We start from the raw sequence: 27,745 nt of genomic DNA on the forward strand, positions 1-27,745 counted from the left end.
GTGATTTTGGTAACAGATGGTTGCTCTAGAGTGTAAAGTAGCAGCTCAAACACACACACACACACATATTAACTCACATACTGCTGGTTACAGTTCATCCCTGAGACTGAAACAGCTGCCTGTAAAATGGGGCTTCTTTTTTGGGAAAATTTTTTCCCCCTGGAATGTTCCTTTCCTCAGTGAAAGGGGTCTCAGTCTTGTAGAGTGCTGTCAAAGGGCCCCTTGGTGCCTCTGAGGGGTGTGTGTGTATGTGTAGTGCAGTTCTTTGCGTTTTTTTCTCAGAGTTTTCAATGGTGTCCATTGTTTGAGTGGTTAGTGTAAAATTATGCAAGTCTGGTATGAATCTCTCAGTGTGCTTCAGCTCAGCTATAGTCCTCATGAGGAAGTGTGTGTGTGTGTGTGTGTAATATGGAGGTCAGTGTGCTCCAGCTCAGCTGTAGCCTTCATGAGGAAGTGTGTGTGTGTGTGTGTGTGTGTGTGTTTGTTATATGGAGGTCAAGAGGAGGCCTTTTAGGCAGGTTTTGGGGTCAGTGCAGTAATGCAGAACATTTGTGTAGAGAACGCCACTGTTATAAGATGGAAGCTTGTCTCCTTTGGTTTGTATATGTTAGTATTTGATGTGTGTTAATGTGTCTTAGTATTTTGGATAGAGGATACGTTTTATCTGTCCGTCGGCACGTTTTTTGTCCAGCCACTTCCCACAAAGGAAGATGGTGGTCACCCCATTTGCAGTGTTGGTGACCTCCACACGATCTAGCAGCCATCCAGGGCTCAGTCCGCTGTTATCATGCTCCACACACACCCGCAGCAGATCGCCCATGTCCAGTAGCTCCAGAACAAACCGGTCCGTCTGACCGCGCTCAAATAAGTTTCGAAACTTCTGTCGTAGCTGTCGTCGACCTGAGTCCCCGTTCGAACCGTAAACGGTGATGAAGACGTTGGCGTCTGTACCGGCTCCTTTCTCGTCGGCGGTAATGACGATGATCTCGTATTTGACGGGCACCAGGCTCCGTGCTTTACTTGCGAAACTCTCGATGGATTTACTGCACTCAAAGGTCAGGAATTCATCCCGTTTGGCCAAGAGAGGAATCACAGCATCACAACGGAATATGAACCTGAGAGTAGGGTGGGATATGGAGGGCATGGAAGGTGAGGGTAGGATAAGGGAGAGAGAGAAAATTTGGATGAATTGCAAAAGTAGTTAAAGAATAAGCAATAGAGAGAGAGAGAGAGAGAGAGAAAAAAAGAGAAAGTATGATGGTAGAGTTTGGTTAACTGCAGTGAATGCAAGGGCTGACGTTATTGTTAGTGTGGTGTCAAAGGTCGGAGGTGACTGACCTGTTGCCTAACTCTTTCTCGATGACAATGACTTCCTCCACATGCCAGAATGCTTCAGCTTTGACTTTCTTCCCATCCTTGGGGGTGTGGCCCAGGCAGATTCCAGCAATGTCACCCACGTTCTTGGAGGAAAACTCAAACTTATCTGAACTCCCTCTAAACACACAAATCAACAGATCAGAAGATGTGACGTAGTGTTGATTAGGCCTACCACACACAAACCGACCACAGAGAATTGACAGTATGACTACACAGAACATTTGTGTAGTGGGCCAGTGGGTTCATCCACATGGTGGATTTTTAGGCTTTTGAGGTATTTAGATTTCTAGTTTTTTGAGACAGTTCTTGTGAAGAAATGTGAATGCTACGGTACATACCGTAGGAACCGTTTCTTCTTGGTAGAGTTCTCCAACACAAGCTCTTTAGAACGTCCTTTCTTCCCTTCCAGAACAATCCACACATTCTCTTTGGTCTCTGCATCATCTGTATCCGCTGTCTTTGTTATAATTTCATACTCTATGAGTCAAAGACAAGATTGGGGATTCAGTACTTTGCTGAACAGAGGGAACATATGTTTTTGGTTAGGACATTGTGAGTCTGTACATGAGCGTGTATGCACTCTCACTTGTTTTCTCATTGAAGTCCAGAACATCATTGTTGGCACAGGGCAGTTCTCTAATGATCTGTCCATCGTCTTCATTTTTAGCTAGCCAGCGGTCACATGGGAAACGGAATGTTTTGTCCATCACATCATCACGGACATCCACATGCTCTAGATGCCACCCTGGAGCCGGTCCTATACTCAGCATCACACACAAAAAGGCACCAATCAGCAATCTGATTGGCTAAGGTCTGTGATATTACTGTATAATATGATTGGCTGGCGAGTTGTCGCGTTGATTAAATGCGCGATGTGACTGGCTCACCTGTATTGTCATGCCACACACGGACTTTAGACAGGTCCCCTAGGCTGAGGATCTCCGTAAAGCGGAAGACATCTGTCTGTTTCCGTTCAAACTTGTTTGTGTTGTTACACTCTTTCAGTGCAAGTGGACCAGTGTCACCGTTTTCACCAAACACAATCAACCACACATTAGCATCTGTACCTGCTCCTACGCACAGTGTAAAAAAAAAACGGTAGCATCAGTTGCTGCTCCTGAATGCAGTAACCAAGAGAAACACTCCCTCGCATATAGGCATTATGATAAAGCATGATTACTGATTTGAATGAATGAATTATGTCTTTCTGTTTTTTGTAGAAAGAATTAGTAGAACTTATTATATTGTTGCATATGATTGGAAATCTATTGTTTTGCATCAGCTGTGGTGTAAGTGTATAGATTTGTGTACTGTGTTGTAGAGAAGTGATGCATTGCTTGTTTTCACCTGGATAGTCTGTTGGGAGCTGGGTATATTTCTGTTTGTAGTCATGTAATGTTTTGTGTACCTGACAGATCAGGTGGATGTTGAGTATTTGATTTTGTACCTGACACATCGCTTGTTTTGACCTGAATGGTGTAGGTGGTAATTTCCACCATTTCCTCATCATCTATCACAGCCGCCATTTCACACACCAGCGTTCGTTTGGGCCCTCGGCTTCGAGAGAGCCACTCCTCGTACGAAAACACAGCCTCTTCATCTGTCTGCAGGTTACGCAAAATGATCTACGCGCGAACACACAGAGGCACATTTGAGTATTCCTCTAGAAAAAACATCTGAATGAGTCATTCATAAGTGTAGTCCTACTCATCTGCACAATACACAGCCGTAGTACCTTTGAATACTTTACAGTAATCACACGCATAAACACACACCTTATCCAGGAACCAGTCTGGTCTGCTGCCAGAGCCATCAATGCGAACTCTCATCTTTTTCAATGGAGCTATGTCCTCAATCTCCAGATTAAAGGTGTCCTCTTGCCCACGTTCAAACCTACACACACACACATTCGTTAATGATGACAGAGAAAAGGAGTGCATGCATTGGCTAATTTTAATCTCTGGTTAATCTGAGCTGACACCAGTTTACTTTGTGCACTGGGTAGAGTGCTGAGCTCCAGTACACGGACTCGATGAGGACATAGATAATACGTTGTCTGCACGTGTACCTGTCTTCATATTTGTCCAACAGTATTTCTTCTGTGCTCCCATTGGCCCCAAACACAGTGAGAAAAATCTGTGTGTCTGTTCCAGCATGCTGAACATCCCCTGTTACCACGGTAACTTCATAGATAACCTACAGAACATCAATAACACAATTTATCGATCATTCAGTCAATAAACCAATAAATGCTGCAACACCAATCTATAAACATGTGGCAAAAGGATCCAGTGAAGTATTCCAGAATCTAGATGTTTCGCTCTTGGTTTGTGTGAGAATGTCTGAAATTGTGAAACACTGTAAGACATGCAGTGTAGTGTGTATGTGTGTTACCTTCTGTGCAATGGTGACGGTGTCTGCATCTAGCACGCTGAACACACGTGTGGTCAGTCCATCCCCACGGTCTTTGGCCAGCCAACACTTACATGGGAACACATACATCACTCCTTTGGTTGGCACAGCAACAGAGAACTCATCCACCAACCAGCAACTCTCTGGAGTGGCGCCGTCATGGCCCAACTGTGAACACACACACATACACACATTAGTCAGATGAACATCTCTGTATATGTTGGAGAGACACAAACAGTGAAGGAGAGAGAGATTATACCGCATGTTCCCAAGAGAAACATCATTAGCCCATAAATCAACCCTAATGGTCAAACTCTGAATAGCTATAACCACATATACAGTAGTCATAGATTATTAACACAGATACATCAGCATTAGATTCACTGAAGAGTTTTGTCAGACTGCCAAAAATGTCCAAAAGGCTATGGGCCATGGAGGGGAGGGAGCCACAGACTTCATGTGTTTAGAATCTTACGTTTTAATGATCTTAGTACTTACATACACAAAAGTCAAATATAAAGATTTGATAACTGCTGATGAATCTAGATGTTTCCGTTACTGGGACATAATCACTACTTTAACACATGACATGAGAAGGTTCTGTGCTGTCCTCTCGATGCTAGGGGACAAAATCACACTCAGTCAACTAATTAGTGTAGGTTTTCTCTCACCTCCACGTTTTTTATCTCCCCGACATCTGCTCCATGACACAGGAAACTCTCCAGTGACCCTGGCAGGAAGTAGTTTTTGCCCTCCATGTCAAGCCACATTCTGTGTGTGTATGTGCGCGTTTGTCCTACAATGATAACATACGCTCTGCTACTCGTTCCCGCGTCCCTATCCACACCCGTCGCCACCGTGATATGATACGGGATAACTGCAGATGTGCAGAAGGGAAATACAGATACAGACATACAGGAAATAATGAGTATGCAACAACTGTGTCAGCTAGCAGCTTTGTGTAAACAGTTGTGTGTGTGTGTGTGTGTCCTACTTGTACATGTGGACAGTTGTATACGTGTGTGTGCCTTACATGGGCCATCGTCCTCCTCGTCCTCTTCCTGTTTCTTGTTTTTCTTGTTCATGTTACTATCCAGGTTGCTCACACTCTTATTAGAGTGGTGTGCACTCTGTCTTTCACCCTCATAACCCTACAACAGATGTTATATGTGACGCTGACAATCTGACAAACTATTAGCCATGCACTAACGCAAACTCACACACACACACACGCACTCACTCACTGACTGTTTTACCTTCACATAGAACACTCTGTCAATGCACTTGTCCTCTTTCTTTTTGGAGAGCCAACGTTCACACAGGAAAAGAAACACTTCTTCCGTTTCCGTGTCAACCACTTCCACCTGATCCAGGTACCAGTCGGGGCTCAGCATGCTGTTGTCATGGCGAATGCGGATCTTGAACACTTGACCCAAATCCACTGCCTCAATAGTGAACTTATCCACCTGTCCAATCAGAGAGCGGTCAAGATATCAGTCAGGCATTCTGAAAGTATTGCAGTGGGAGGAGCCAGAACAAATTTTCACTGAGAAACTGTGGCCTGTTATCCCGTGTCCAGCTTACTGAAGCATGCTCCAACACATGCTATTTCTGTCTGTGATGTATATGTTGAAAAGGAAAAAAGAAATCCAGCGTCGTTCCAGACCGCAGTTACATTTAAAAAGTGTTTTCATAGCAGATACAAATGAGTGAGAGGTCTAACAATCACTGATCAGGCTGGTAATGCCATGAGAGAGAAAGTGAGAGAGAAAGTTTCTGTGTGTGAATAGCTGTTTGTGTTTTACCTCTCCTCTCTCGAATTTGTTGCTGTTGTTTTCGGATTTGCTGAGCTTGCGTTCTCCAGTGTCTCCCAGATCTCCATAAACGGTGAGGAACACATTGGCATCAGTGCCCGCGCCATACACATCACCCGTCATTACTGACACCTTATAGGTGTGAGCTACGGAGGACATAACACACACACACACACACGCACACACACGCACACACAGACATTATTATGGAATTGTTTGTTATGGGGTGAACTACAAGGAACACACGTGCACACTAACTCACGCATAAATATTCCTCACAACCCCGGCAGATGAAAAACACACTTATCCTGTATGCAGTATTCACATATTGTTACAAACACTTTTTAAACACACACACACACACACACACACACACACACAGTCCAGTACATACTTTCCAGTGCGTCATCCACCTCTGTCTCAATGACTTTGAGGGTTCCATCTCTGCCCAGTTTCTCTTGGATGATGTCAGAGGGAACCAGCTCTCTTATCGTCTCCCCGTCATCCTCAGACCGGGCCAACCAGCGCTCACATGGGAAAATCACTGTCTCTGAACCCTACGCAGAGACACACTCACTGTTCCAGTCTTTTCTTCTCCTTTTTAGTTTTTCCAGTTCAGTTATATCTTCGTAACTATTTTTAGTATTGATGTTGTATAAAGAGTGCTCCACGGTGTTTTGCGGTACCTTTCCTTTCCTGAGTAGGCGTCTAATCTCCACACGGTCCAGGTGCCAGCCTCCATTTACGCCCCTGTTGTCGTGACCGATCCGAATCTTCTCGATCACATCACCAACATCCTCAAGCTTCATCAGGAGCATCAAACCCACCACAATCACCAGTCATTTTATCAGAGAGTGTGACTGTGAGTTTTTAATATCCATATATGAATGTGGTGGTATATATAGATGTATATGGAATATAAAAATGTGTGTGTCTGTAAATGTGTGTGGTATATGCAAATGTGTGTGGTATATATAAATGTCTGTGGTATATGTAAATATGTGTGCCATGTGTAAATGTGTGTGGGATATGTGAATGTGTGTGGAATATGTAGATGTGTGTGGGATATGTGAATGTGTGTGGAATATGTAGATGTGTGTGGTATATGTGAATGTGTGTGGTAAATGTAGATGTGTGTGGTATATGTGAATGTGTGTGGTAAATGTAGATGTGTGAGGTATATGCAAATGTATGTGGTATATATAAATGTCTGTGGTATATGTAAATGTTTGTTCCATGTGTAAATGTGTGTGGCATGTGTGAATGTGTGTGGTGTATGTAAATGTGTGCGGCATGTGTAAATGCGTGTGGTGTTTATGTAAATGTGAATTTACCTCCACAATAAACATATCCTCTGCTCCTCGTTCAAAGTACATCCTCCGCTCTCTCTTATTAACACACAGAGACTTCTGTGATGTACACACTCCATCTCTCCCGTACAGAACGATAAACACATCTGCGTCTGTCCCTGCTCCGAAGACATCACTGGTGAAGGTTTTAATCTCGTATGGAACGACTAAAACACAAAAAACCCAGAACATCGCTTTTATTAAAATCATTTCATCAGAATCATTTCAATGCTTCAACAGATTCCTTAACTGATCGCACTTTAAATTGGTAGGTTTTTAAATTAACATTAGATTATTATTCACAACCAAGTGTTTATACGTATTATGTAAGCCTAGATGTGACTATACATACTTGAAAACAGTGCCTTTAGCAAGTAACTGAGATAATGTTGTTATTAAAAGTAACTGCAACGCGAATCAACACTTCACAATTAAGTTGATTACAGCGACACAACCTCTAACTTATTTTATCCATGTGACACTGTGTAGTTTCCCTGGTGCCTCTCTTACAGGGAGATTATAGCTGTAGTGTAGTGTTACTCGGTACCAAAGGATCTGATGCAGCTGAAAGCTATCTGATATAGTATAGTGGGCTGTCTTTTGTTCTGTACTGGTCTTGAGGGCTCTGTGGTGTGTGTCTCTTACAGGGTGTGTATACTTGAGTCTGGAGCTCAGCAGGATACAGGTCTCTCTCTATGGCTCCATCATCCTCTCCTCTGTCCAACCAACGGCCACACGGGAAACGTAAGCGCTGCCCCAATGACGGAGCATCTATCTCCACCCAATCCAGGAACCAGCCTGGAGAACCACCTAATACACACACACACACACAGACACACACACACAAGTACATTCATTCACCAGTAACAACATAAATGTGAATGAAATCAGGCACAAGGTCATATGTGTAATGTCTGTGTTTATAACTATAACATATATATATAATGTCTGTGTATAGTACCTGAGTTGTCATGTCCAATACGAATCCTTTTCAGTGTTCCGATGTCCACAGCCTCCACAGTAAACTCGTCAATCATCCCCAACTCAAACTTATTCTTATGAGTCTTAGATGCCTTCAGATTAACGATACCTTACAACACACACACGCACGCACACAGAGCTAATTTTACAAAGGTTATCTGATTCTCAGTCTATTCATAGTTTCTTCCATTTTCTCTCATAAACATTCTAACTGTGCTTCCCACCATAAATACATATATTGGTATATGCCTATCTCAGTTTCTCTTACACTCTCTTTATGACTGTCTCACATACACTCATCAGTATCTCCATAGTTACCGGTGTCATCTTTAGTTCCGTACAGTATGGCGTAAACGTTGGCATCAGTGCCCGCATATTTCTTCTCTCCTGTTTTGATCCTCAGTGTGAATGTTGTTGACATAGCTAAACACACACACACACACACAGACACACACACACACACACACACACACACACATCATTGCAAATTTCAAACAGACACAACAATGGCTCACAAACATCGTTCCTTACCTGATGGTACACAATTATGCAAATACGATCAGATAGACTTATACATATATCTGAACTGGCCAAAACACAGACTGTAAATGCATTTGTTGCTGATGTTTATGCACTGTCCAAATTAAGTGTCAGGAGGCATAACAGGTATCCCAATAAGAAAGGATAACAAGGGACAGAAAACTAGTCAGTTGAGAAATCTTGTGTACAACTGTCCCATGTAAACTGTGTTACTCTAGCATTTATAACGTGTGTGTGTGTGTGTGTGTTCTTGTGTATTTTGAGCTGACCTTTCTGTTCTAGTCCCAGTGTGGCTGAAGACTCTTCTTCCTCATCTTCATCCTTCCTCATGAAGGCTTCGTCCACTGGGACCAGCTCACGTGCCAACTGACCGTCATCTTCATCGACTGCCAACCAGCGCTTACAGGGGAAGAAATACCTACAACACACACACACAGACACACACATTAACAAAGTCAGTCATACATAGATATGAGAGCGCTGGTATAACAATATTGACTTTGTGTATACACAAACACACACATTCATATATAACTTCCAACACCTTTGCATACAACCATACCACTAGAGGGGGCTATTTGTATGCTTTTGTTATTCAGTTTTTTTGACAGCTTGAGCACTCATCTTGAGAAAGTAATCACACAAACAGCAGTAAATGCAGTCAATATTTCATCATTGTATAGACAGCTGTATTCACGTTCACTGAATCATGACTTATTTTATTCAACAATGGTAATACACTGTGACGTTTAAAACACTTTAAAATGATTTTATTTTATAAAGTGAGAACATAAACAAACACCGTACAGGAGCATAAATCTGTTAAGAGTACAGAGATTTCCCCTCTGTGCTGGTCCACCTTTAATCAAACTGCACGTCAGTGAGGCACTTACGTTGTGTCGTCTTTGCCGTCAGTGATCTCCACCCGGTCAAGGAACCATGCAGCGTTGGCATTGCTGTTGTCATGACGAATCCGTAGCTTCTTTAGCGGTCCTAGATCCATCGCTGTCACGGAGAACACATCCTCCTGCAGAAGACAGAGGGCAAGGTGTGTGAGTGTAAAAGTGTGTTCATATGAGTATGAACAGAGTGCGTATGCGTATGAACAGAGTGTGTTTGTGTGCAGTCATGTGAAAGAATGTGTGTAAAGATACTTGTGTGTGTGTGTGTGTGTGTCTGTGAGAGTTCATATGTGTGTATGTATGAGTGTGTCGGTTTGAGGACTGATGTAGGTGTTTGTGTGTACATGTCGGTTTGAGGACTGATGTAGGTGTTTGTGTGTACATGTCGGTTTGAGGACTGATGTAGGTGTTTGTGTGTACATGTCGGTTTGAGGACTGATGTAGGTGTTTGTGTGTACATGTCGGTTTGAGGACTGACGTAGGTGTTTGTGTGTACATGTCGGTTTGTGTGCTGACGTATGTGCAGAGGCTAATGCTTTATGTGTGTTTGTGAATGCGCCCCTTACTTTGCCACGCTCAAACTTGTTAAGGTTGTTGGACTTGCGGAGTTTTCTCTCTCCCGTGTCTCCCATCTCTCCGTAGATGTTGATATAAACATTGGCATCTGTCCCAGCGCCCCACATATTTCCAGTAAACACGTGAACCTCGTATGAGTTCTCTAATACACACACACATGCACACAGAGACAGGTCATCAGATAAAACCCACCAAAACACAACCGAACCATCATACTATTCTCCCCAAAACATTCTCACTTTCCTCTCTCCTCCAACAACCCCCCCCCTACCCGACCCCCCCCCTTTTCTATTTGTACCCTCCAGGTCTTCATAGTCCTCTGCTGGAAGCTCTACCACAATTTCTCCATCCTCCTCATCCCGAGCGAGCCAGCGCTGACAGGGGAAACTGTACGTCTGGACCACCTCCTGCAGCTCGGGCGGAGGCAGCTCCTCCTCTTCTTCTTCCTTTTTCTTCTTTTTTTTCTTCTTGTCTTTCTTGTCTTCCTTCTTGGGTTCGGGCTGCACCATAGCGGTAATGAGTCGTTTGATGTCAACAGATTCCAGGAACCAGCCGTCACCCAATCCGGAGCCGTCGTGGCCGATTCGGATTTTGTAGATCCGTCCCACGTCCAAAGCCTCAATCTGTGCCAATGGTATAGAGAGGGGAGAAGTTTAGTAAAGTGAGAGAAAATGGTTGAAATGCAACACCTTAAAACTGCTGTAACACCGTACCAACAGGCTATTCCGTCTGTTTTACACAAACACACATTACCTTAAAGATCTCAGTGGTGCCCCTCTCAAAGTTGTTAGATCGGCTTTTTAGTGATATCACTTCTGTCTTTCCTTCCTCCCCATAAATCTGAAGAAAGACATTAGCATTGGTGCCTCCTGCACGGACGTCCCCTGTCACCACCGTGACCTCATAATTAATCACTGAAAACAATTCAATACAAGAACACTAATTAATCAGTATAATCAGACTAATCAGTCACAGTGATTTGGGTTAGGATTCAGAATTGAACACATGCAGAGAAACAACAATAACAGTCTCAACTATCGCCAAACTCACACACTCTTTCTCACATCTCTCTCACACCTTACTTACAAACATGTGTTCCACTTTAACATGTCTAAGTGTGTGTGTGTGTGTGAGAGTGTATGTATGAATGTGTTTTAGATTTACATTTTTCTATGGCCAGTATTTCACTGGGGTAAATTTCCACCTCTACTCGTCCGTCTGCCTCGTCCTTACACAGCCAGCGATGGCTGGGGAACATACACTGCAGCCCGTGCACTGGAACCCAAATCTGCACGCTGTCCAAGAACCAACCAGCACGCAAACCCTCGTTATTGTGTCCAATCAACAGCCGGTTTATCTGCAGGACACACCCGCACAGAACAGAAAGAGACACAGAGAAATAAACATGGCACACACAGTACACACAGCGTGTATATACAGTAGGCTATACGTATGTTAGTTAACCCACACATACCTATATTATGGATCAGGAAAGAAACATCCAAACCCACAAATGAGTTACACAAATGCAAATTTATATCAGTTTACACACAACACACACACACGCACATGCACACACACACACACACACACACACACACACAAACATCACCATCTATGACATCAATGTGGCTGGATGTGTATAGCATACTTGTGAGATATACGTTCCTCAATAAAACATTTCCAGTTGAATTTTGTCATACACGCTGTGTTTTAAAATTAGGATGAAAAAAACTACACTGCTGATATTTTATGATCTGAAAAAACATAAGCCTAAAGCTTGGGGATGTGGAGATAAAATTAGGCCAAGATTGGGCTAAGATTAGGGTTATGGTTGAACCATCTGTTTCTCTGTCTCTGTTGATGATAATGTTTACTATTACCGGAATGTTTTTGACTTACTCTGCCGATGTCGAAGGTATCGACGGTGAAGATGTCTGTCCGTCCGGTTTCAAAATAGTTCCTGAGGTCATTGTCGGAGACAGCCAGCATCATCTTACTGGTGTCACCCTTTTCTCCATACAGCTTCACAAAGACCTTCGAATCTGAACTGGCACCATTAATACTGCCTGTCTTCACCGCAATGTGGTAACTTACATCTAAGATAATAAACACCCGTGTGTCAGGTACACAAACACAGATTGAGGCATATGTATAAGCAAATACTATGCATACACATGTACACACGCGTACACACATGCACACACACACACACACACACACACACACGCAGGCACGCACATAGACATACCTTGTGAACCTATAGTCAACCTAAATTTTTCAGTTCTTAATTTGTTATTACCAAGCTATAAGTTAGCTATTAACCAAAATACCATTTTTGTGTGTGTGTGTGTGTGTGTGTGTGTGTGTGTGCGCGTGCACTCACTGAATAAGCGCTGGCCATCTGCTGTGGGTACTAACTCTCTAACTATTTGTCCATCATCTTCGTTACGATCTAGCCACCTGAGAGACGAAGAGAGAGAGAGAGTTTGGACATGAGAATTCAACAGCATGCCAAAGAGAAAGGGTGTGAGAGTACAACTGTTTGTGGGAGAGATAGCGAGGGCCACTGTGTGTGTTTGTGTGCAGCATGTGTGCCTGTGTGTAATGGAGCACCTGCTCTGTGGTTTAGATTTTGTTTCTTAGGTAGTGTTTAGTCTCCATTAGTAACGAGAAACTCTGCTCTTCTCATCTGTCTAACAACTTAAACATGGGCCTCACAAACACACACACACACACACACACACGCACACACACACACACACACACACAAAACCTACTCACCAAATAAAACACAAGCGAACAAATAACACATACATGTATACACAATCAAAAAGTGTAGAGCCATGCTTTGTTGCTCAGTTCACAACGATATATGATTGGCTGTTCTGCTTGGCTTGTATAAGAGATGATATGTAATTGGCTGGTAGTCATGCCTGTAACAGGGGAACTCCACAGCCTGAGATTCTGGTTGGCCCTCCTCTCTAACCACCACCTTATCCAGGAACCAACCACAGCCTCCACCCCTTCCATCGTGACCAATTCGCACCCTCCGAATCTGCCCCAGGCTCACTGCTTCAATCAAAAATTCATCTGCCTAAAGAGAGAGAGAGAGAGAGAGAGAGATTAATTATGTAGAAGTTATTATTCAGTTTTTGAAAGAGACAGTATCTGCTGTGTAGTTGTTATCTGGAGGATTAGATCTACTGGCTGTGAGACAACTGTTGAATTGTTGTTGTTGTGATCTGAACTCACGTTTCCTTTCTCAAACTTGTTAACGTTGTTTTTGCTCATAAACATGAGGCGGTCCCCTGTGTCCCCAAGATCTCCAATCAGATTCAAGAACACACTGGCGTCTGTACCACCCCCACTAACGTTCCCGGTACAGATCGTGATCCGATACTTAATCACTAAAACAGAGAGAGAGAGAAAAATGGAGGTATTACCGACACAAACACACTGAAACAGATGGGATTTCTGAGTAAGGTGAGCCTGTAAAGTCTACCACTGAGGACAGGAGAAGTCTCAGAGGAGTGTATAGTACACATAGTACATCTCTGAGGTAAAAATGTTGGGAAACAAAACATTTTCCTCTGGAGTGGGGTTCTGGGAAACGGATTTGTGGGGGTTTATTTCCTGAAGGGATTCTTAAAATGCAGCCTAATTGCAAGGATTTTGTCATTTTCTTACAATGAAGGGGTTATGGAAATGTACTCCAGCAGCTAGCTCTGTTATGGAGTAGAGACTGCGTGAGCCACTGTGTAATGGCTGTGTAGTTCTCTTACAGGGTAGAGGCTCTGGGACTGGTAGTCCTGTAGCTGGCAGTTCTCTGATGATCTCGTTGTCGTCCTCATTAATGTCCAACCAGCGGCCGCAGGTAAAAGAGTACTTCTCCTTGGTTAGGGTCTTCAGCAGGGTGACCTGGGCATGTGAGAACATACACACTCACACACTCATGATGAAGGCAGCGTTTACAGAGACAAGCTAAAGGTAAAGTTCACCTACAGGTGAATGTGAACTGCTAAAAGAGACAGGCAGCAGGTAATGTAACTTAGGTTAACGTTACGTTGAATATACATGGACATGAGCTGTGAGTAAAACATGTAGCCACGTCACATCCACTTACCACGAACCCAGACATGATCCTGGAATCTATGTACCAGGAAATGAGTCAAGCAGTACAGGAAAGGCATCATAGGACTGCAGTACACACAAGGGGCTCAATAGCCTTTTTTTTTCATTGACCAAATAAAAGCATCTCCTCTTTCATGTTCTGTTTGCATATCAGTACTCTGATTAGCACACTGAACTGAAATAGATACTAATAGATAGCACAGAACACAGACCAATTAAATGTCAAAATACAAAAGTACTTTGAATACATAGTTAAAGGTTTTCAGTCATACAGAGTTAAACATGGATTCTTCTACACCAAGTTTAGCTAATTCATATGTCACTGTTCATCAGTGTGCTCTTGTTTGGTCAGTGCCTGTCTCTGGTCCTGTTTACATGAGGGAGAAGAAGGAGATTTGGAAGCTGTGGAATTACAGTTAGCTATGAACTCCAGAAAACCATAGAGTTACAGCTGATTATAAGTCACAGGTGAATATTTAAATACAGGTACAGATCATCTTTATGTGACTTAATGACCTTGTTTAAGTGCCAGCCAGCGAATGGGTGTCTCTTCTCATGCCAGATTCTCAGCTTCAGTAAACGGCCAATGTCAGGCATCTCAATCTGCAGGAGCCAGACAGGGACCAAATATAATCTGAACCAACCATTTACATACAATGACCACATATGATCTGGACCAAACATTTACATACAATGACCACATGTGATCTGGACCAAGCATTTACATAAAATGACCACATGTGATCTGAACCAAGCATTTACATACAATGTCCACATGTAATCTGAACCAAGCATTTACATACAATGACCACATGTAATCTGAGCCAAGCATTTACATACAATGATCACATGTAATCTGAACCAAGCATTTACATACAATGACCAAACATAATCTGAACCAAGCATTTACATACAATGACCAAATATAATCTGGACCAAACATTTACTAACAATGACCACGTATAATCTGAACCAAACATTTATAACGCTTTCGTGTTTATAATATAATTAGTGTAAGAGTTTGACAACTCAAAGAGCCCACTCTTTACAAAGATACTAAAATCACATTTGTGGATGCATCACACACACACACACACTTAGTGAACGTACCATAAACTTGTCAAGCTGTGCCTGTTCAAAGCTGTCAGAGTTGTTCTCCAGTTTTATTTCATCACTCTTCCCTTTCTCTCCATACACCTGTAGAAACACCTGAGCATCTGTCCCTGCCCCCTTCACATCAGACGTCCAAATCCACAGAGACCATGGGTACTCTACGGGACAGAGAGAGAGAGAGAGAGAGAGAGAGAGAGAGAGAGAGAGAGCAAGAAGAGAAGTAAGCGTGAGAAGTTATCTCATAGTACTGACTGACAATATATTTAAATGTGTTCATTTATTTAGTGACCTGTAAAACTAAATGACTCCATATTGTCCTTTTATTTTTGCTTTAGCAATAATGTGTCATGAACATTTATATTGATGACAGCAATTAAATTGACTTGAATTGAATTGTATTGAATTGTATTGAATTGAATTGAATTGAATTGAATTGAACCGAACAGGCAAGGACTAAACAGACCATGACACATTGAGGCCTATGCATTTACAGCCACTTTCAATGACCAGATTAAAGTGTTTGTGATCATGTGTTGGTGTTTTTTTTTAAAATGGAAATAGAGATGAAATGCCCCAATTGTAAAAGCTTTTGTAAAATGTCCCCAGAGAGTGTAGCATAACATTTGAAAGCAGCTTTCCATGCTCTGATTTAGATTCACGCCAAATGAAATGGACTGATTGAAAGTCATGCCCACTATTGCTAGTCTGATGGGAACAGTTTTATAGAGCCTTAATACATGTCACATGCATTTGTACCAGAATCAGTTTGTGCAGTTATTTGATGCTGAAATGAATAAAGACCCAGAGGGGACAGTTTCCTATGTATATCACCATTGCATTTTTCATCTGTACTGACCTCAGAGATCATGTTTACACATTTAGGAAAACTGCAAAATGTATGGTTAGGAGACATTATCTTAATTACCTTCACAATTTCATGGAAGGCTGCATAAATTCCTGGATGCCTCATCCCTCAAATGTCTAAGAGCAGTACAGTCAGTTGTCAAACTCGACTGTCTAGCTTTTGGCCAGGGCACGTTTTTATCTTGTGAATAAATTCAGAGAGCTCATCTCTAACCTCAACCTCAGTGGCCTCAACCTTTCACATTGTTCAAAGGAGCAATACGTACTCTTCTGTTTTCTCTGACGTAGAGAGACCATCTCATACAGCTCTCTTTCTATCAGTCCGTCTCCCTCATCCTCATCCAACCATTTCCCACATGGGAATGTCTGCTCTATACCAGTGAAGGGACAGTACACTATCACCTGGCCGAGAGACAGAGAGAGAAGGAGAGGAAAGAGAACGTAAACGGGTGAATGACAGAGAATGTGAGAAAATGGAAAAAGGAGAATTTGTAAATGAGAAACAGGTATATTTTGGAGAGAGACATAGTCAGCAGGAGGAATTCATGTCACATTCTCTCTCTCTCTCTCTCTCTCTCTTTTTCTCTCTCTCTCTCTGTCAAACACACACACCTTTTCACAGTACCAGCCTGAACTGACTCCTGAGTTGTCGTGTCCAATGGTGACCCGGCTCAGTGGGCTGAGGAGTTCTACAATCTCCACATTAAAGATATCAATGAGCCCACGCTCAAATTGACCGCCCTCCAGGAACACCTTCCCACTGTTCTTCAGACCCTTACGCCCATGCATAATCAGATGGATCTTAGAGTTGGTCCCTGCTCCGCGTACGTCACCCGTCATAACCTGCACATTATATATGATCCCTACACACACACAAACATATATGCATGTTACTCTCATACACACACATATAAAACACAAACCTCTGTTTCTAATATGCACACAGGCATGTAGACACTCATACTCAGTCATGCACACGCATGGACACAGATCTGTGATTGCACACACACACAAACACACACACACATATTACCCATGGGCTGTGTGGCCCCAACCAGCACATCTCTCTGTATTTTGCCATCATCTTCATCCATGGCAAACCAACGGTTCACAGGAAATTCATACACCTCTTTGTTTCCCATATCATCTATCACCACCTAATAGACACACACCAACAGATTAACACCACACATGTGCTCTCACTGACACAACCTCAAAAACTCACACAAAAGGGATTTTGGTCATTTTGCTAATGTAGTTGTGTTTGTTTGCGTCCGTGTGTGTATGTGTGTGTGTGTGTGTGTGTGTGTGCGCGCGCGTGTGTGTGTGTGTGCGTGTGCGTGTGTGTTCATACCTTATCCACACACCATCCTGCAGAGGAGCCTTTGTTGTTGTGCCCTATGGTAATTTTCCTCAGTCTGCCCAGATTTGGAGCATCAATAGTGAATTTATCTTCAGTACCCCTCTCAAAGTTATCCTTATCGCTGTCCAGTCGCCGCTCGCCTACACACACACACACATACGTATTGATATACACAGTCATGAGTTACAAACACACACACACACACACACACACACACAGACGTATTGATACACACAATTGTGAGTTACACACACACACACACACACACACACACACACACACACACACACACAGACATACACACACACTGCAACTGTTAGACAGACACACATATACTGACGCACACAATCCTGAGTTGGACACACACACACACACACACACACACACACCTGTGTCTCCATATTCTCCAAAAATATTCAGGAAGACATCAGCATCAGTTCCACTGCCTTTAACATCAGCGGTGAAAACACTGGCAATGTATTTATTCTCTAAAACACACAAACACATGCACAATTCACTTAAAAAATCATACGTGGGCAATGCATTTGTCTTTTTAAACAGTCATCACACACATAATAGCAGAAAAATGACACTTTTTACACATTAATTTCAACAGGAAACAAAAGCATGCACATGCATGTCCATATTCACTTAATCTAAAACACATTCCACTTAACACAACAGTCTAAGTGATCTATTATCCCTTACTAGCATTAACCAAAAGCCTCCATTAGCAAAGCCCAGCAAATTACAAAGTCCATTAGCAGCAAATTCCATTATGCTCCAACACTCAGACATTCCCCATCCTCCTCTGAGACAACCAAAGTCCTTTGTTTTCTACCATTCAGTGCAACAGAGCACAACTCCCATGGTATTCTGTCAGAATCGGGTGTATTTCGTACAACACACAGTATATGAGTGAGTGATTGATCTGAGCAAACACACACAAAGACACACACACACACACACACACACACACACACAACAGCTCTGGAGTGAAATAGAGGAGTCCATCTAATCCTCACTGAGTTCTGTTTCAGCCTCAACTTTCATGATCAGGTCTCATGAAGTCAGGCTGGCTGGGTAGTGTGGAAATCAATGGCTTCACTCATTTATCCTGTATTGAGCATTGTACGTGTCTGTGTGTGTGCGCACGCGTGCGTGTGTGAGCGTGCGAGTGTGTGTGTATGTGCTTGTGCGCACGTGCGTGTGTGTGTGTGTGTGTGTATTTACATCTCTCTCTCTCACGTTCTCTGTCTGGCTCCGTCCCTTTTGGAAACATAAGATTATGTGTGGGGTTTGGTGGCTTGTGGTGTAGTGTTGTAGCTTTATTGTACTGCGGGAGATTTAGGGAGATTATGTGTGGGGTTTGGTGGCGTGTGGTGCAGTGTTGTAGCTTTATTGTACTGTGGGAGATTCAGGGAGTTCGGTCTGTAACTGTAACTGAAACTATGCCTGAGCCCTCCTTATGTAACTTGTCTCAGACAGTAATGGCTGGAGTTACGTGTAAATTTCTAGACTTACTCAAATGAAAACAGAGATAAAACAAATAATGGTATGCAAAACAGTGAGCAAATTCTGAGTTATTTTTCAATGCAACCAAAAGACAATGACCTCTTAATTGATTTCAGCATGCACCATAGCAAAGACAACAATTTTGCATGAAATGTAGAGTGGCACTTCTGCTGAATTAAATTTGAAGCAAAAACATGGCACAAGCACACTTCAGCTACATCCCTACACCATGTTATGTCATTCCATCGCATTTGATTTGTACCCTGTCTAAAACAATGTAAAACTGTGCTTGAAATCTCTTTGTGTTTTGTACTGTGTTTGCTTAATGTGTATGTGACACGTGCACTAATTCTATGCTTGGCTTGTGCATTTAAGTAGACAAGCATTCTGAAGAGGTGTGTTTGAGTATTGTTTAAGTGCCATGTGAGCTTTGGTTGCAGTCACATGCTGGGCAGTGTTAACAGTGCATGTTTAAATGATATGAAGATATGAAGTTAAGATAAATAGGAAGCAGTGTATGTGAGGGTTGTATATAGTGCACTTGTGTGTGTGTTTGTGTGTGCGCATGCGTGCGTGCGTGTGTGTGTATGTGTGTATATATGCATACATGAGTCCTGAATATAGTGTTAATAAAGTGATGTACGTTTAGGGACGTCCATGGGATTGAGACTGCCCAGTAGGTCCCTGACGTATAGCCCGTCCCCCTCTTCCTTGCTCAACCAATTGCTGCAGGCGAAGTAAAAACGGAGGTGTGGCCTGTTCATGTCTGTCACAACCACACGGTCGAGGAACCAGCTGGCACTCATCCCTGTGTTGTCATGCTCGATCCTGGAGACAGAAAATGCGTCATGTGCTACATCATCTACTAGGCCATATGGGATCTCCTGTAAACATAGGTTTATATGTGTATCTACATTTGCATCTGAGTATGTCTTCATGAGTGTGTCTATGCATGTGTATTCACATGTGCATGTGAGAGTGTGTCTGTCTTTACCTAAGTTTCCTTAAAGGACCAACGTTGTGTGTTTTAATTCGGAACACGTCTGTTTTGTTTTTCTCAAATGCTGTTCTACTCCTGCAATGAAAACAGATACAAATATGAGAGAGAGAGAGCAAGGCAGAGAAAGAGAGAGTGAATAAGAGCGAGAGAAAAAGAGAGAGGGAGAGAGAGAGCAAGAGAGAGAGAGAGAGACCGACAGACAGACAGATAGATCGGCAGGCAGCAGATAACGTTTTGTCTTGATCGACTGAATTTGACACCAAACCAAAACTCATCCCTCTCATTGGATTGTCAGGCATGTGATCTGAAACTAATTCAGCCTGTGTGCGTGCGTGCGTGTGTGTGTGTGTGTGTGTGTGTGTCTATGTGTGTGTGTGAGACTGGATGTGTGTGTTTGTCTGTGTGTGTGTGTGTGTATTTGACCTACATCTCACTATCTTGCTGTGGCTTGTGCTAAAGTGTCTCTGATCACAAGATAAAATTCATGAATTAAAAATCAACCCACAAACCAGTCTGAATTACACACAGAGTACTTAAAATTAGCCCCATGTACACATGCACATTCTCTCTCTCCCTTCTATCTATCTATCTATCTATCTATCTATCTATCTATCTATCTATCTATCTATCTATCTGTCTGTCTGTCTGTCTGTCTGTCTATCTATCTATCTATCTATCTATCTATCTATCTATCCATCATCAGCCTTACTACCATCAACACACACACACAGGATGAAATCAGGCTAAAAAAGTAAATCTGCTGTCATTCTTAAAGACATACATATGCACCAACTTATTCAATACCATACACGCATTCACTAATAGCAGTAAAAAGCAACTTCATGGGCAAACTTTGGAAATGATGTAATTTGGACAGATTTCTGTCAAATTTCATCTTAATTCCAAAATGTTGCATTCTGACAGTCATATTGACCCAAATTTCCAGGATCCTGGCTTGCCCCCTTAGTGCTAGTGTCATTATGCAACATGTTTGGGTAATAGTCATGCAGACACAGATCTGAGTAGGACAAAACTCTCTCAGCCAGTCAAGAAAAACTTGTGATAATTCATTCATTAACCCCTACCTGTAAGCTATCAGTTTATTCCTGACTGAAAATTGCTGGAGATTTCTCCTGTGTCTGGACATGAGGGTGTAGTTAAACAGCATGTACATATAAAATCTACACTAGTACATGCATATGTTTGTGTGTGTCTGCATGTGTATGTAAACCGCACACATACACACATGCATGTGTAGATGTTTATATGAAATGTTGTCTTTGTCTTTTGTTACATTATTTGTGTGATTTTTGGTTGTTTGGAGGACAGTGAGAATTGGGGAGGCCCTTCAGTTTCTCCAGAGACAAATGGGAGGAAATGACATCACATTATTGTCAAATCTTTTGGCTGTGGTTGGGTGACAGGACACATCATGTAATGCCATTTCCACCCTCTGCAGATGTGTGTCTGTGACAATACTGTATAGGGGACAGCCAATTCTGTGCTTTGCCATGGGCTCTCTTTGCATCATGGGTGATGTAGTTTTAGATGCTGCTCTTTATGTGTCAGGGTAAAGATGACCCTGGCTGAGCACTCAGCCATCTTCGACTGAGTAATTTAAATTCATTCAATGTTTGTACATAAACAAGATCTATTGCTTTTGGCTGACATGAGTTAGGGAGGGAGAGAGAGAGAGAGAGAGAGGGAGTGAACATCTGGTTGTGTGTGTGTGTGTGTGTGTGTGTGTTTGTGTATGTTCATACATGTGGTATGAGTGTCTAGAGCCATGGCTGAAGCTCCCAGAATGCTCTCTTGTACAGTATATTACCCAAAATGCAATGCCACTTATGAGGTGCCTGAGAGGCCAAGTTCAGAGCTGGAGCAGAAGAGTACCTCTTTTCTGTGCTAGATGAGTGGAGAGAGATACAAAGGACAGAAATATTAACATCATCATGGAAAGCATTTCTCTTCCATATTGTTTCTCTCCTCATAAGTACAAACACTACACTGCTTTAATGTAGACTCTAAAACAGAAATAAATTTATTTTAACTAATTAATGTTATTGCTGTAGGACCAAACCTCTGGATTAAATGTAATTTACCTAAAATGAAGACATGATGTTTTTAATTATATGATAAAACCTCTTTTCAAAATAAGTTTATAGCATATCATTATATCTGTCAAGTGAGTGAGTCTTTGATTTCATTATCTGTTTTGTAATCGTGTCAACACACTGAATGCTGAATATAGAAGTCTTATAAAACCTGTGATGTAATATTTGGCATTATAAAAATGTCCATCTGAATCAGTCTGAGGTAGACTCTACTTACATTTTATGGAAGTTGTATTTCCTGCTGAGTTTAGTCAAAATAGCAAACCTTAACTGAAAAAATCATAAACATTTAACTATGGCTCCTGCACAATTGTCTGGTTAAAATGATCTTAATTGGATCTGTCTACCAAAGAACCTCATTACACAAAAAAAAAACCTTTCAAAAACATTCAGATGAACTCTCATAATCACATTATGTGGGGATGTAGCTCAGTGGTATATGCAACAGTGCATATAACTGCATCAGTGTGGGCAGCCGTGGTCTAGAGGTTACATTCCCAGGCTGTGTGCCCTTGGGCAAGGCACTTAACCCTAATGCCCCCCAGGCGCAAGGAATGCTGCTCCTGCGTCTGGTGTGTGTGTTTACTACTGGTGTGTTGGATGGGTTAAATGCAGAACACAAAGTCACTGTTCACAGTGTGTGTGTGTGTGTGCGATCACAGAGATTTACAATTTACAGGCATTAAATCACATACGCCTCTCAAAGATCTACCAAAAATAACTTCTTAAATGTATCGAAAACTACCAGCTACCACACATAGATAAGTTCAGAAAATAGCTCCCTATGGCTCTTCTGTCCGTAGTATTTAAATTAGTGAAATGGAAGACAAATTAAGATTTTTTCAAAATGTGCTATTACCCATGTCAAAGCATTGCAGACAATGTTGTTTAGTTCTATATATTGAAAATACCATTTTACGTTAATTGTAGACTTAAAACAAAGTGATGATAGTATTGTTTAAATTGATGTTTTCACAGACAGACACATAGTGTAACAGAGGGATGAGGGAACATTGCATAACTCACTTGCTGGCCAGGTGCACCTTGGGAGTTACACCAAAATCTCCAAATAAAGTGACGAATACATTAGCATCAGTTCCTGCCCCTCTGACATCTCCAGTCACTGTTACTACCTCATACACTAAAAGAGAGAGAGAGAGAGAGAGAGAGAGAGAGAGAGGGTTTGCTCATCAGTATGATCCCCATGCTGCTTACAACAAAAGAGATGGAAAGATCGAGAGAGAACATAGAACACCAAGAGACAAAGGACAGAGAAACAGACCTCACAGATCTAAAGGACAGAGCTGAGTTTAAAGAGAGAATAAGACAGAGAGAAACAGACCCCACAGACTTAAAGGACAGATCTGAGTTTAAAGAGAGAATAAGACAGAGAGAAACAGACCCCACAGATCTAAAGGACAGATCTGAGTTTAAAGAGAGAATAAGACAGAGAGAAACAGACCCCACAGACTTAAAGGACAGATCTGAGTTTAAAGAGAGAATAAGACAGAGAGAAACAGACCTCAGATCTAAAGGACAGATCTGAGTTTAAAGAGAGAATAAGACAGAGAGAAACAGACCCCACAGATCTAAAGGACAGATCTGAGTTTAAAGAGAGAATAAGACAGAGAGAAACAGACCTCAGATCTAAAGGACAGAGCTGAGTTTAAAGAGAGAATAAGACAGAGAGAAACAGACCCCACAGATCTAAAGGACAGATCTGAGTTTAAAGAGAGAATCAGACAGAGAGAAACAGACCTCAGATCTAAAGGACAGAGCTGAGTTTAAAGAGAGAATAAGACAGAGAGAAACAGACCACAGATCTAAAGGACAGAGCTGAGTTTAAAGAGAGAATAAGACAGAGAGAAACAGACCTCAGATCTAAAGGACAGATCTGAGTTTAAAGAGAGAATAAGACAGAGAGAAACAGACCACAGATCTAAAGGACAGATCTGAGTTTAAAGAGAGAATCAGACAGAGAGAAACAGACCCCACAGACTTAAAGGACAGATCTGAGTTTAAAGAGAGAATCAGACAGAGAGAAACAGACCTCAGATCTAAAGGACAGATCTGAGTTTAAAGAGAGAATCAGACAGAGAGAAACAGACCCCACAGACTTAAAGGACAGAGCTGAGTTTAAAGAGAGAATAAGACAGAGAGAAACAGACCCCACAGACTTAAAGGACAGAGCTGAGTTTAAAGAGAGAATAAGACAGAGAGAAACAGACCTCAGATCTAAAGGACAGAGCTGAGTTTAAAGAGAGAATAAGACAGAGAAACAGACCCCACAGATCTAAAGGACAGATCTGAGTTTAAAGAGAGAATAAGACAGAGAGAAACAGACCTCAGATCTAAAGGACAGAGCTGAGTTTAAAGAGAGAATAAGACAGAGAGAAACAGACCTCAGATCTAAGGGACAGATCTGAGTTTAAAGAGAGAATAAGACAGAGAGAAACAGACCTCAGATCTAAAGGACAGATCTGAGTTTAAAGAGAGAATAAGACAGAGAGAAACAGACCACAGATCTAAGGGACAGATCTGAGTTTAAAGAGAGAATAAGACAGAGAGAAACAGACCTCAGATCTAAAGGACAGATCTGAGTTTAAAGAGAGAATCAGACAGAGAGAAACAGACCACAGATCTAAGGGACAGAGCTGAGTTTAAGGAGAGAATAAGACAGAGAGAAACAGACCTCAGATCTAAGGGACAGATCTGAGTTTAAAGAGAGAATAAGACAGAGAGAAACAGACCTCAGATCTAAAGGACAGATCTGAGTTTAAAGAGAGAATAAGACAGAGAGAAACAGACCACAGATCTAAGGGACAGATCTGAGTTTAAAGAGAGAATCAGACAGAGAGAAACAGACCTCAGATCTAAGGGACAGATCTGAGTTTAAAGAGAGAATAAGACAGAGAGAAACAGACCCCACAGACTTAAAGGACAGATCTGAGTTTAAAGAGAGAATAAGACAGAGAGAAACAGACCCCACAGACTTAAAGGACAGATCTGAGTTTAAAGAGAGAATCAGACAGAGAGAAACAGACCCCACAGACTTAAAGGACAGATCTGAGTTTAAAGAGAGAATCAGACAGAGAGAAACAGACCCCACAGACTTAAAGGACAGATCTGAGTTTAAAGAGAGAATCAGACAGAGAGAAACAGACCTCAGATCTAAAGGACAGAGCTGAGTTTAAAGAGAGAATAAGACAGAGAGAAACAGACCACAGATCTAAAGGACAGAGCTGAGTTTAAAGAGAGAATAAGACAGAGAGAAACAGACCACAGATCTAAAGGACAGATCTGAGTTTAAAGAGAGAATAAGACAGAGAGAAACAGACCCCACAGATCTAAAGGACAGATCTGAGTTTAAAGAGAGAATAAGACAGAGAGAAACAGACCTCAGATCTAAAGGACAGATCTGAGTTTAAAGAGAGAATAAGACAGAGAGAAACAGACCACAGATCTAAAGGACAGAGCTGAGTTTAAAGAGAGAATAAGACAGAGAGAAACAGACCACAGATCTAAAGGACAGATCTGAGTTTAAAGAGAGAATAAGACAGAGAGAAACAGACCACAGATCTAAAGGACAGATCTGAGTTTAAAGAGAGAATCAGACAGAGAGAAACAGACCCCTCAGATCTAAAGGACAGATCTGAGTTTAAAGAGAGAATCAGACAGAGAGAAACAGACCACAGATCTAAAGGACAGATCTGAGTTTAAAGAGAGAATCAGACAGAGAGAAACAGACCTCAGATCTAAAGGACAGAGCTGAGTTTAAAGAGAGAATAAGACAGAGAGAAACAGACCTCAGATCTAAAGGACAGATCTGAGTTTAAAGAGAGAATCAGACAGAGAGAAACAGACCTCAGATCTAAAGGACAGATCTGAGTTTAAAGAGAGAATAAGACAGAGAGAAACAGACCTCAGATCTAAAGGATAGATCTGAGTTTAAAGAGAGAATCAGACAGAGAGAAACAGACCTCAGATCTAAAGGACAGATCTGAGTTTAAAGAGAGAATAAGACAGAGAGAAACAGACCTCAGATCTAAAGGACAGATCTGAGTTTGGCATTAGAGGGGACTCTACAGAGTAAACACACCAATGTTAAATTAACACAACAGTTATGATAGTTATGAATATTAAAAACATTTTTTCATACTTAGTGTCACCAGAGGACTGGGTATATGGACATAGGACTAGTTTAAGTTAAGAGAGGAAGCTTTAGTATTCTCTAATACAGGGACCAGGTCAAGAATAGAAACAGAAAAGACTACACTACTACTAGTTCATGGTCTTAGGACTGGTCTATTCTGGGGCTAAGCCTCATTCAGACCGGAGAGAAGCAAGAGTGGACAAAGGGAGGAATGAATGAATGATTTGTCATCTGTCTCATTGCCCTGCCAACATGCCAGTGTGTCCTTCTGTCAGCAAAGCTGTTTATGGGCATTGTGTTTCATATGATCTGGAGGTGCCAGTCTGCTGCAAATCCAAAGGTGGCATCATGCCAGGACAACTACTTTCATGCCACCCTGTCCTTGCCACCCTGCCAAGGCCACCAGCAGCTACAGTCCTCTGCACCTCTCTGCCAATCAAAACAGTCATCTCTCTTTGTTAGCCAATCAGAGTAGCCCTCTATGCCTCCCTGCCACTCCAAGCTTGACTCTTGTCTGTGGTTTTAGGAGTGTTTAATTGGTTTGTTTCATCAAATGCATCTTACCAGCACTCAGATACAGTTCACTAAAATTATTCACTTGTATCATAAAGACACACAAACCCACACACAGACAAGAATCAAGAATGAGAGAGAAAGAGAGAAAGAGAGAGAGAGAGAGAGAGAGAGAGAGAGAGAGTGAGAGAGAGAGAGAGAGACAGAGAGAGAGAGAGAATACCTTTCTTTTTATGATATTCATCTTCATATCCATCTGATGAGTCTGTATGATAGTTGAGCAGCTCCTGCTGGTAAATCTCAGCATAATCCACCTGCTTCATCTTTGACTTTTTCCCTTTCTTTTTCTTGTCTTTCTCTTCATCACTGTCGGCAGAACTCTTCTTTTTCTTCTTTTTCTCTTTTTCCTCATCGCTATCTGAGGATCCCTTTTTTTTCTTCTTTTCCTTTTTCTTTTTTTTCGTGTTCTCCTCTTCCTCTGGTTCTTCTGGGACTGGCTCCTCTTCTTGTTCTTCCTCTTCTTCCTCAGACTTTTTCTTCTTCTTCTTCTTTCCTCCGTCTTTACTCGTTTTATCTTTGGAGCCCATGTCTTCCTCTACTCCCTCGCTCTCTGCGGATTTTTTCTTTGTCTTCTTTTTCTTCTCCTTCTTCACCTCCTCTCCCTCTTCTCCTGTGAGTCTTTCTTTCTTTGTCCTATTATCTTTTTTGACAGGTTCATTATTATTCTGTTCGTCTTTACTCTCCTCCTGAGCTCCGCTCACTTTTCCATCGCCCCCCTTGTCTTTCCTTTCTGTTTTTGGCTTTTTCTTTTTTTCTGTTACTTTTTCCTCATTCCCACTGTTTTTTTCTTTCTCTCTCTCTCTTGGCTCTGATGTCTGGCTCTTGTGTTTCTTTCTCCTCTTCTCTCCGTCTGTGGTGTCTCCGTTAGCGACTCTATCGCTCTTTCCTTTCTCCTTTGACTCCTTCTCCTCCACTTCGTCATCCTTCTCTTGGGTTTCTGACTTTTTTTTCTCTTTTGCGGGCAT

The 27,745-nt window shown here is 42.0% G+C and overlaps 1 protein-coding gene across 1 annotated transcript; it reads right to left on the reverse strand.

Annotated features, from left to right (window-relative positions):
• Positions 1-634: 634 nt before the first annotated feature.
• On the reverse strand, positions 635-27,745 carry loxhd1a (lipoxygenase homology PLAT domains 1a). The gene is made up of 43 exons (XM_030767917.1): positions 27,542-27,745; positions 26,944-27,367; positions 23,081-23,195; positions 21,834-21,845; positions 19,935-20,015; positions 19,584-19,768; positions 17,815-17,913; positions 17,417-17,565; positions 17,096-17,219; positions 16,675-16,925; positions 16,329-16,464; positions 15,196-15,356; positions 14,602-14,688; positions 13,737-13,872; positions 13,207-13,361; positions 12,888-13,048; positions 12,338-12,414; positions 11,854-12,050; positions 11,116-11,308; positions 10,705-10,865; positions 10,250-10,574; positions 9,942-10,093; positions 9,367-9,500; positions 8,743-8,891; positions 8,252-8,356; positions 7,914-8,042; positions 7,598-7,762; positions 6,938-7,119; positions 6,290-6,406; positions 5,998-6,160; positions 5,595-5,749; positions 5,046-5,255; positions 4,823-4,940; positions 4,461-4,666; positions 3,772-3,957; positions 3,446-3,573; positions 3,153-3,270; positions 2,825-3,002; positions 2,265-2,450; positions 1,964-2,134; positions 1,716-1,854; positions 1,339-1,494; positions 635-1,115 (listed from the first exon to the last, which is right to left on the reverse strand). The coding sequence occupies exons 1-43, from the start codon at positions 27,743-27,745 to the stop codon at positions 635-637; spliced, it is 7,161 nt and encodes a 2,386-aa protein (XP_030623777.1).

This window comes from Chanos chanos, chromosome 3 (assembly GCF_902362185.1).
Source record: "Chanos chanos chromosome 3, fChaCha1.1, whole genome shotgun sequence".
NCBI lineage: Eukaryota > Metazoa > Chordata > Actinopteri > Gonorynchiformes > Chanidae > Chanos > Chanos chanos.

Coding starts and splice junctions, on each gene's coding strand:
- loxhd1a (XM_030767917.1), bottom strand. CDS start 27,745: ATGCCCGCAAAAGAGAAAAAAAAGTCAGAAACCCAAGAGAAGGATGAC. Junction 15,357..16,328: donor ACGTCAGAGAAAACAGAAGA/GTACGTATTGCT, acceptor TCTGTCCCGTAG/AGTACCCATGGTCTCTGTGG. Junction 7,120..7,597: donor GACTCAAGTATACACACCCT/GTAAGAGACACA, acceptor TTTGTGTTTTAG/TCGTTCCATACGAGATTAAA.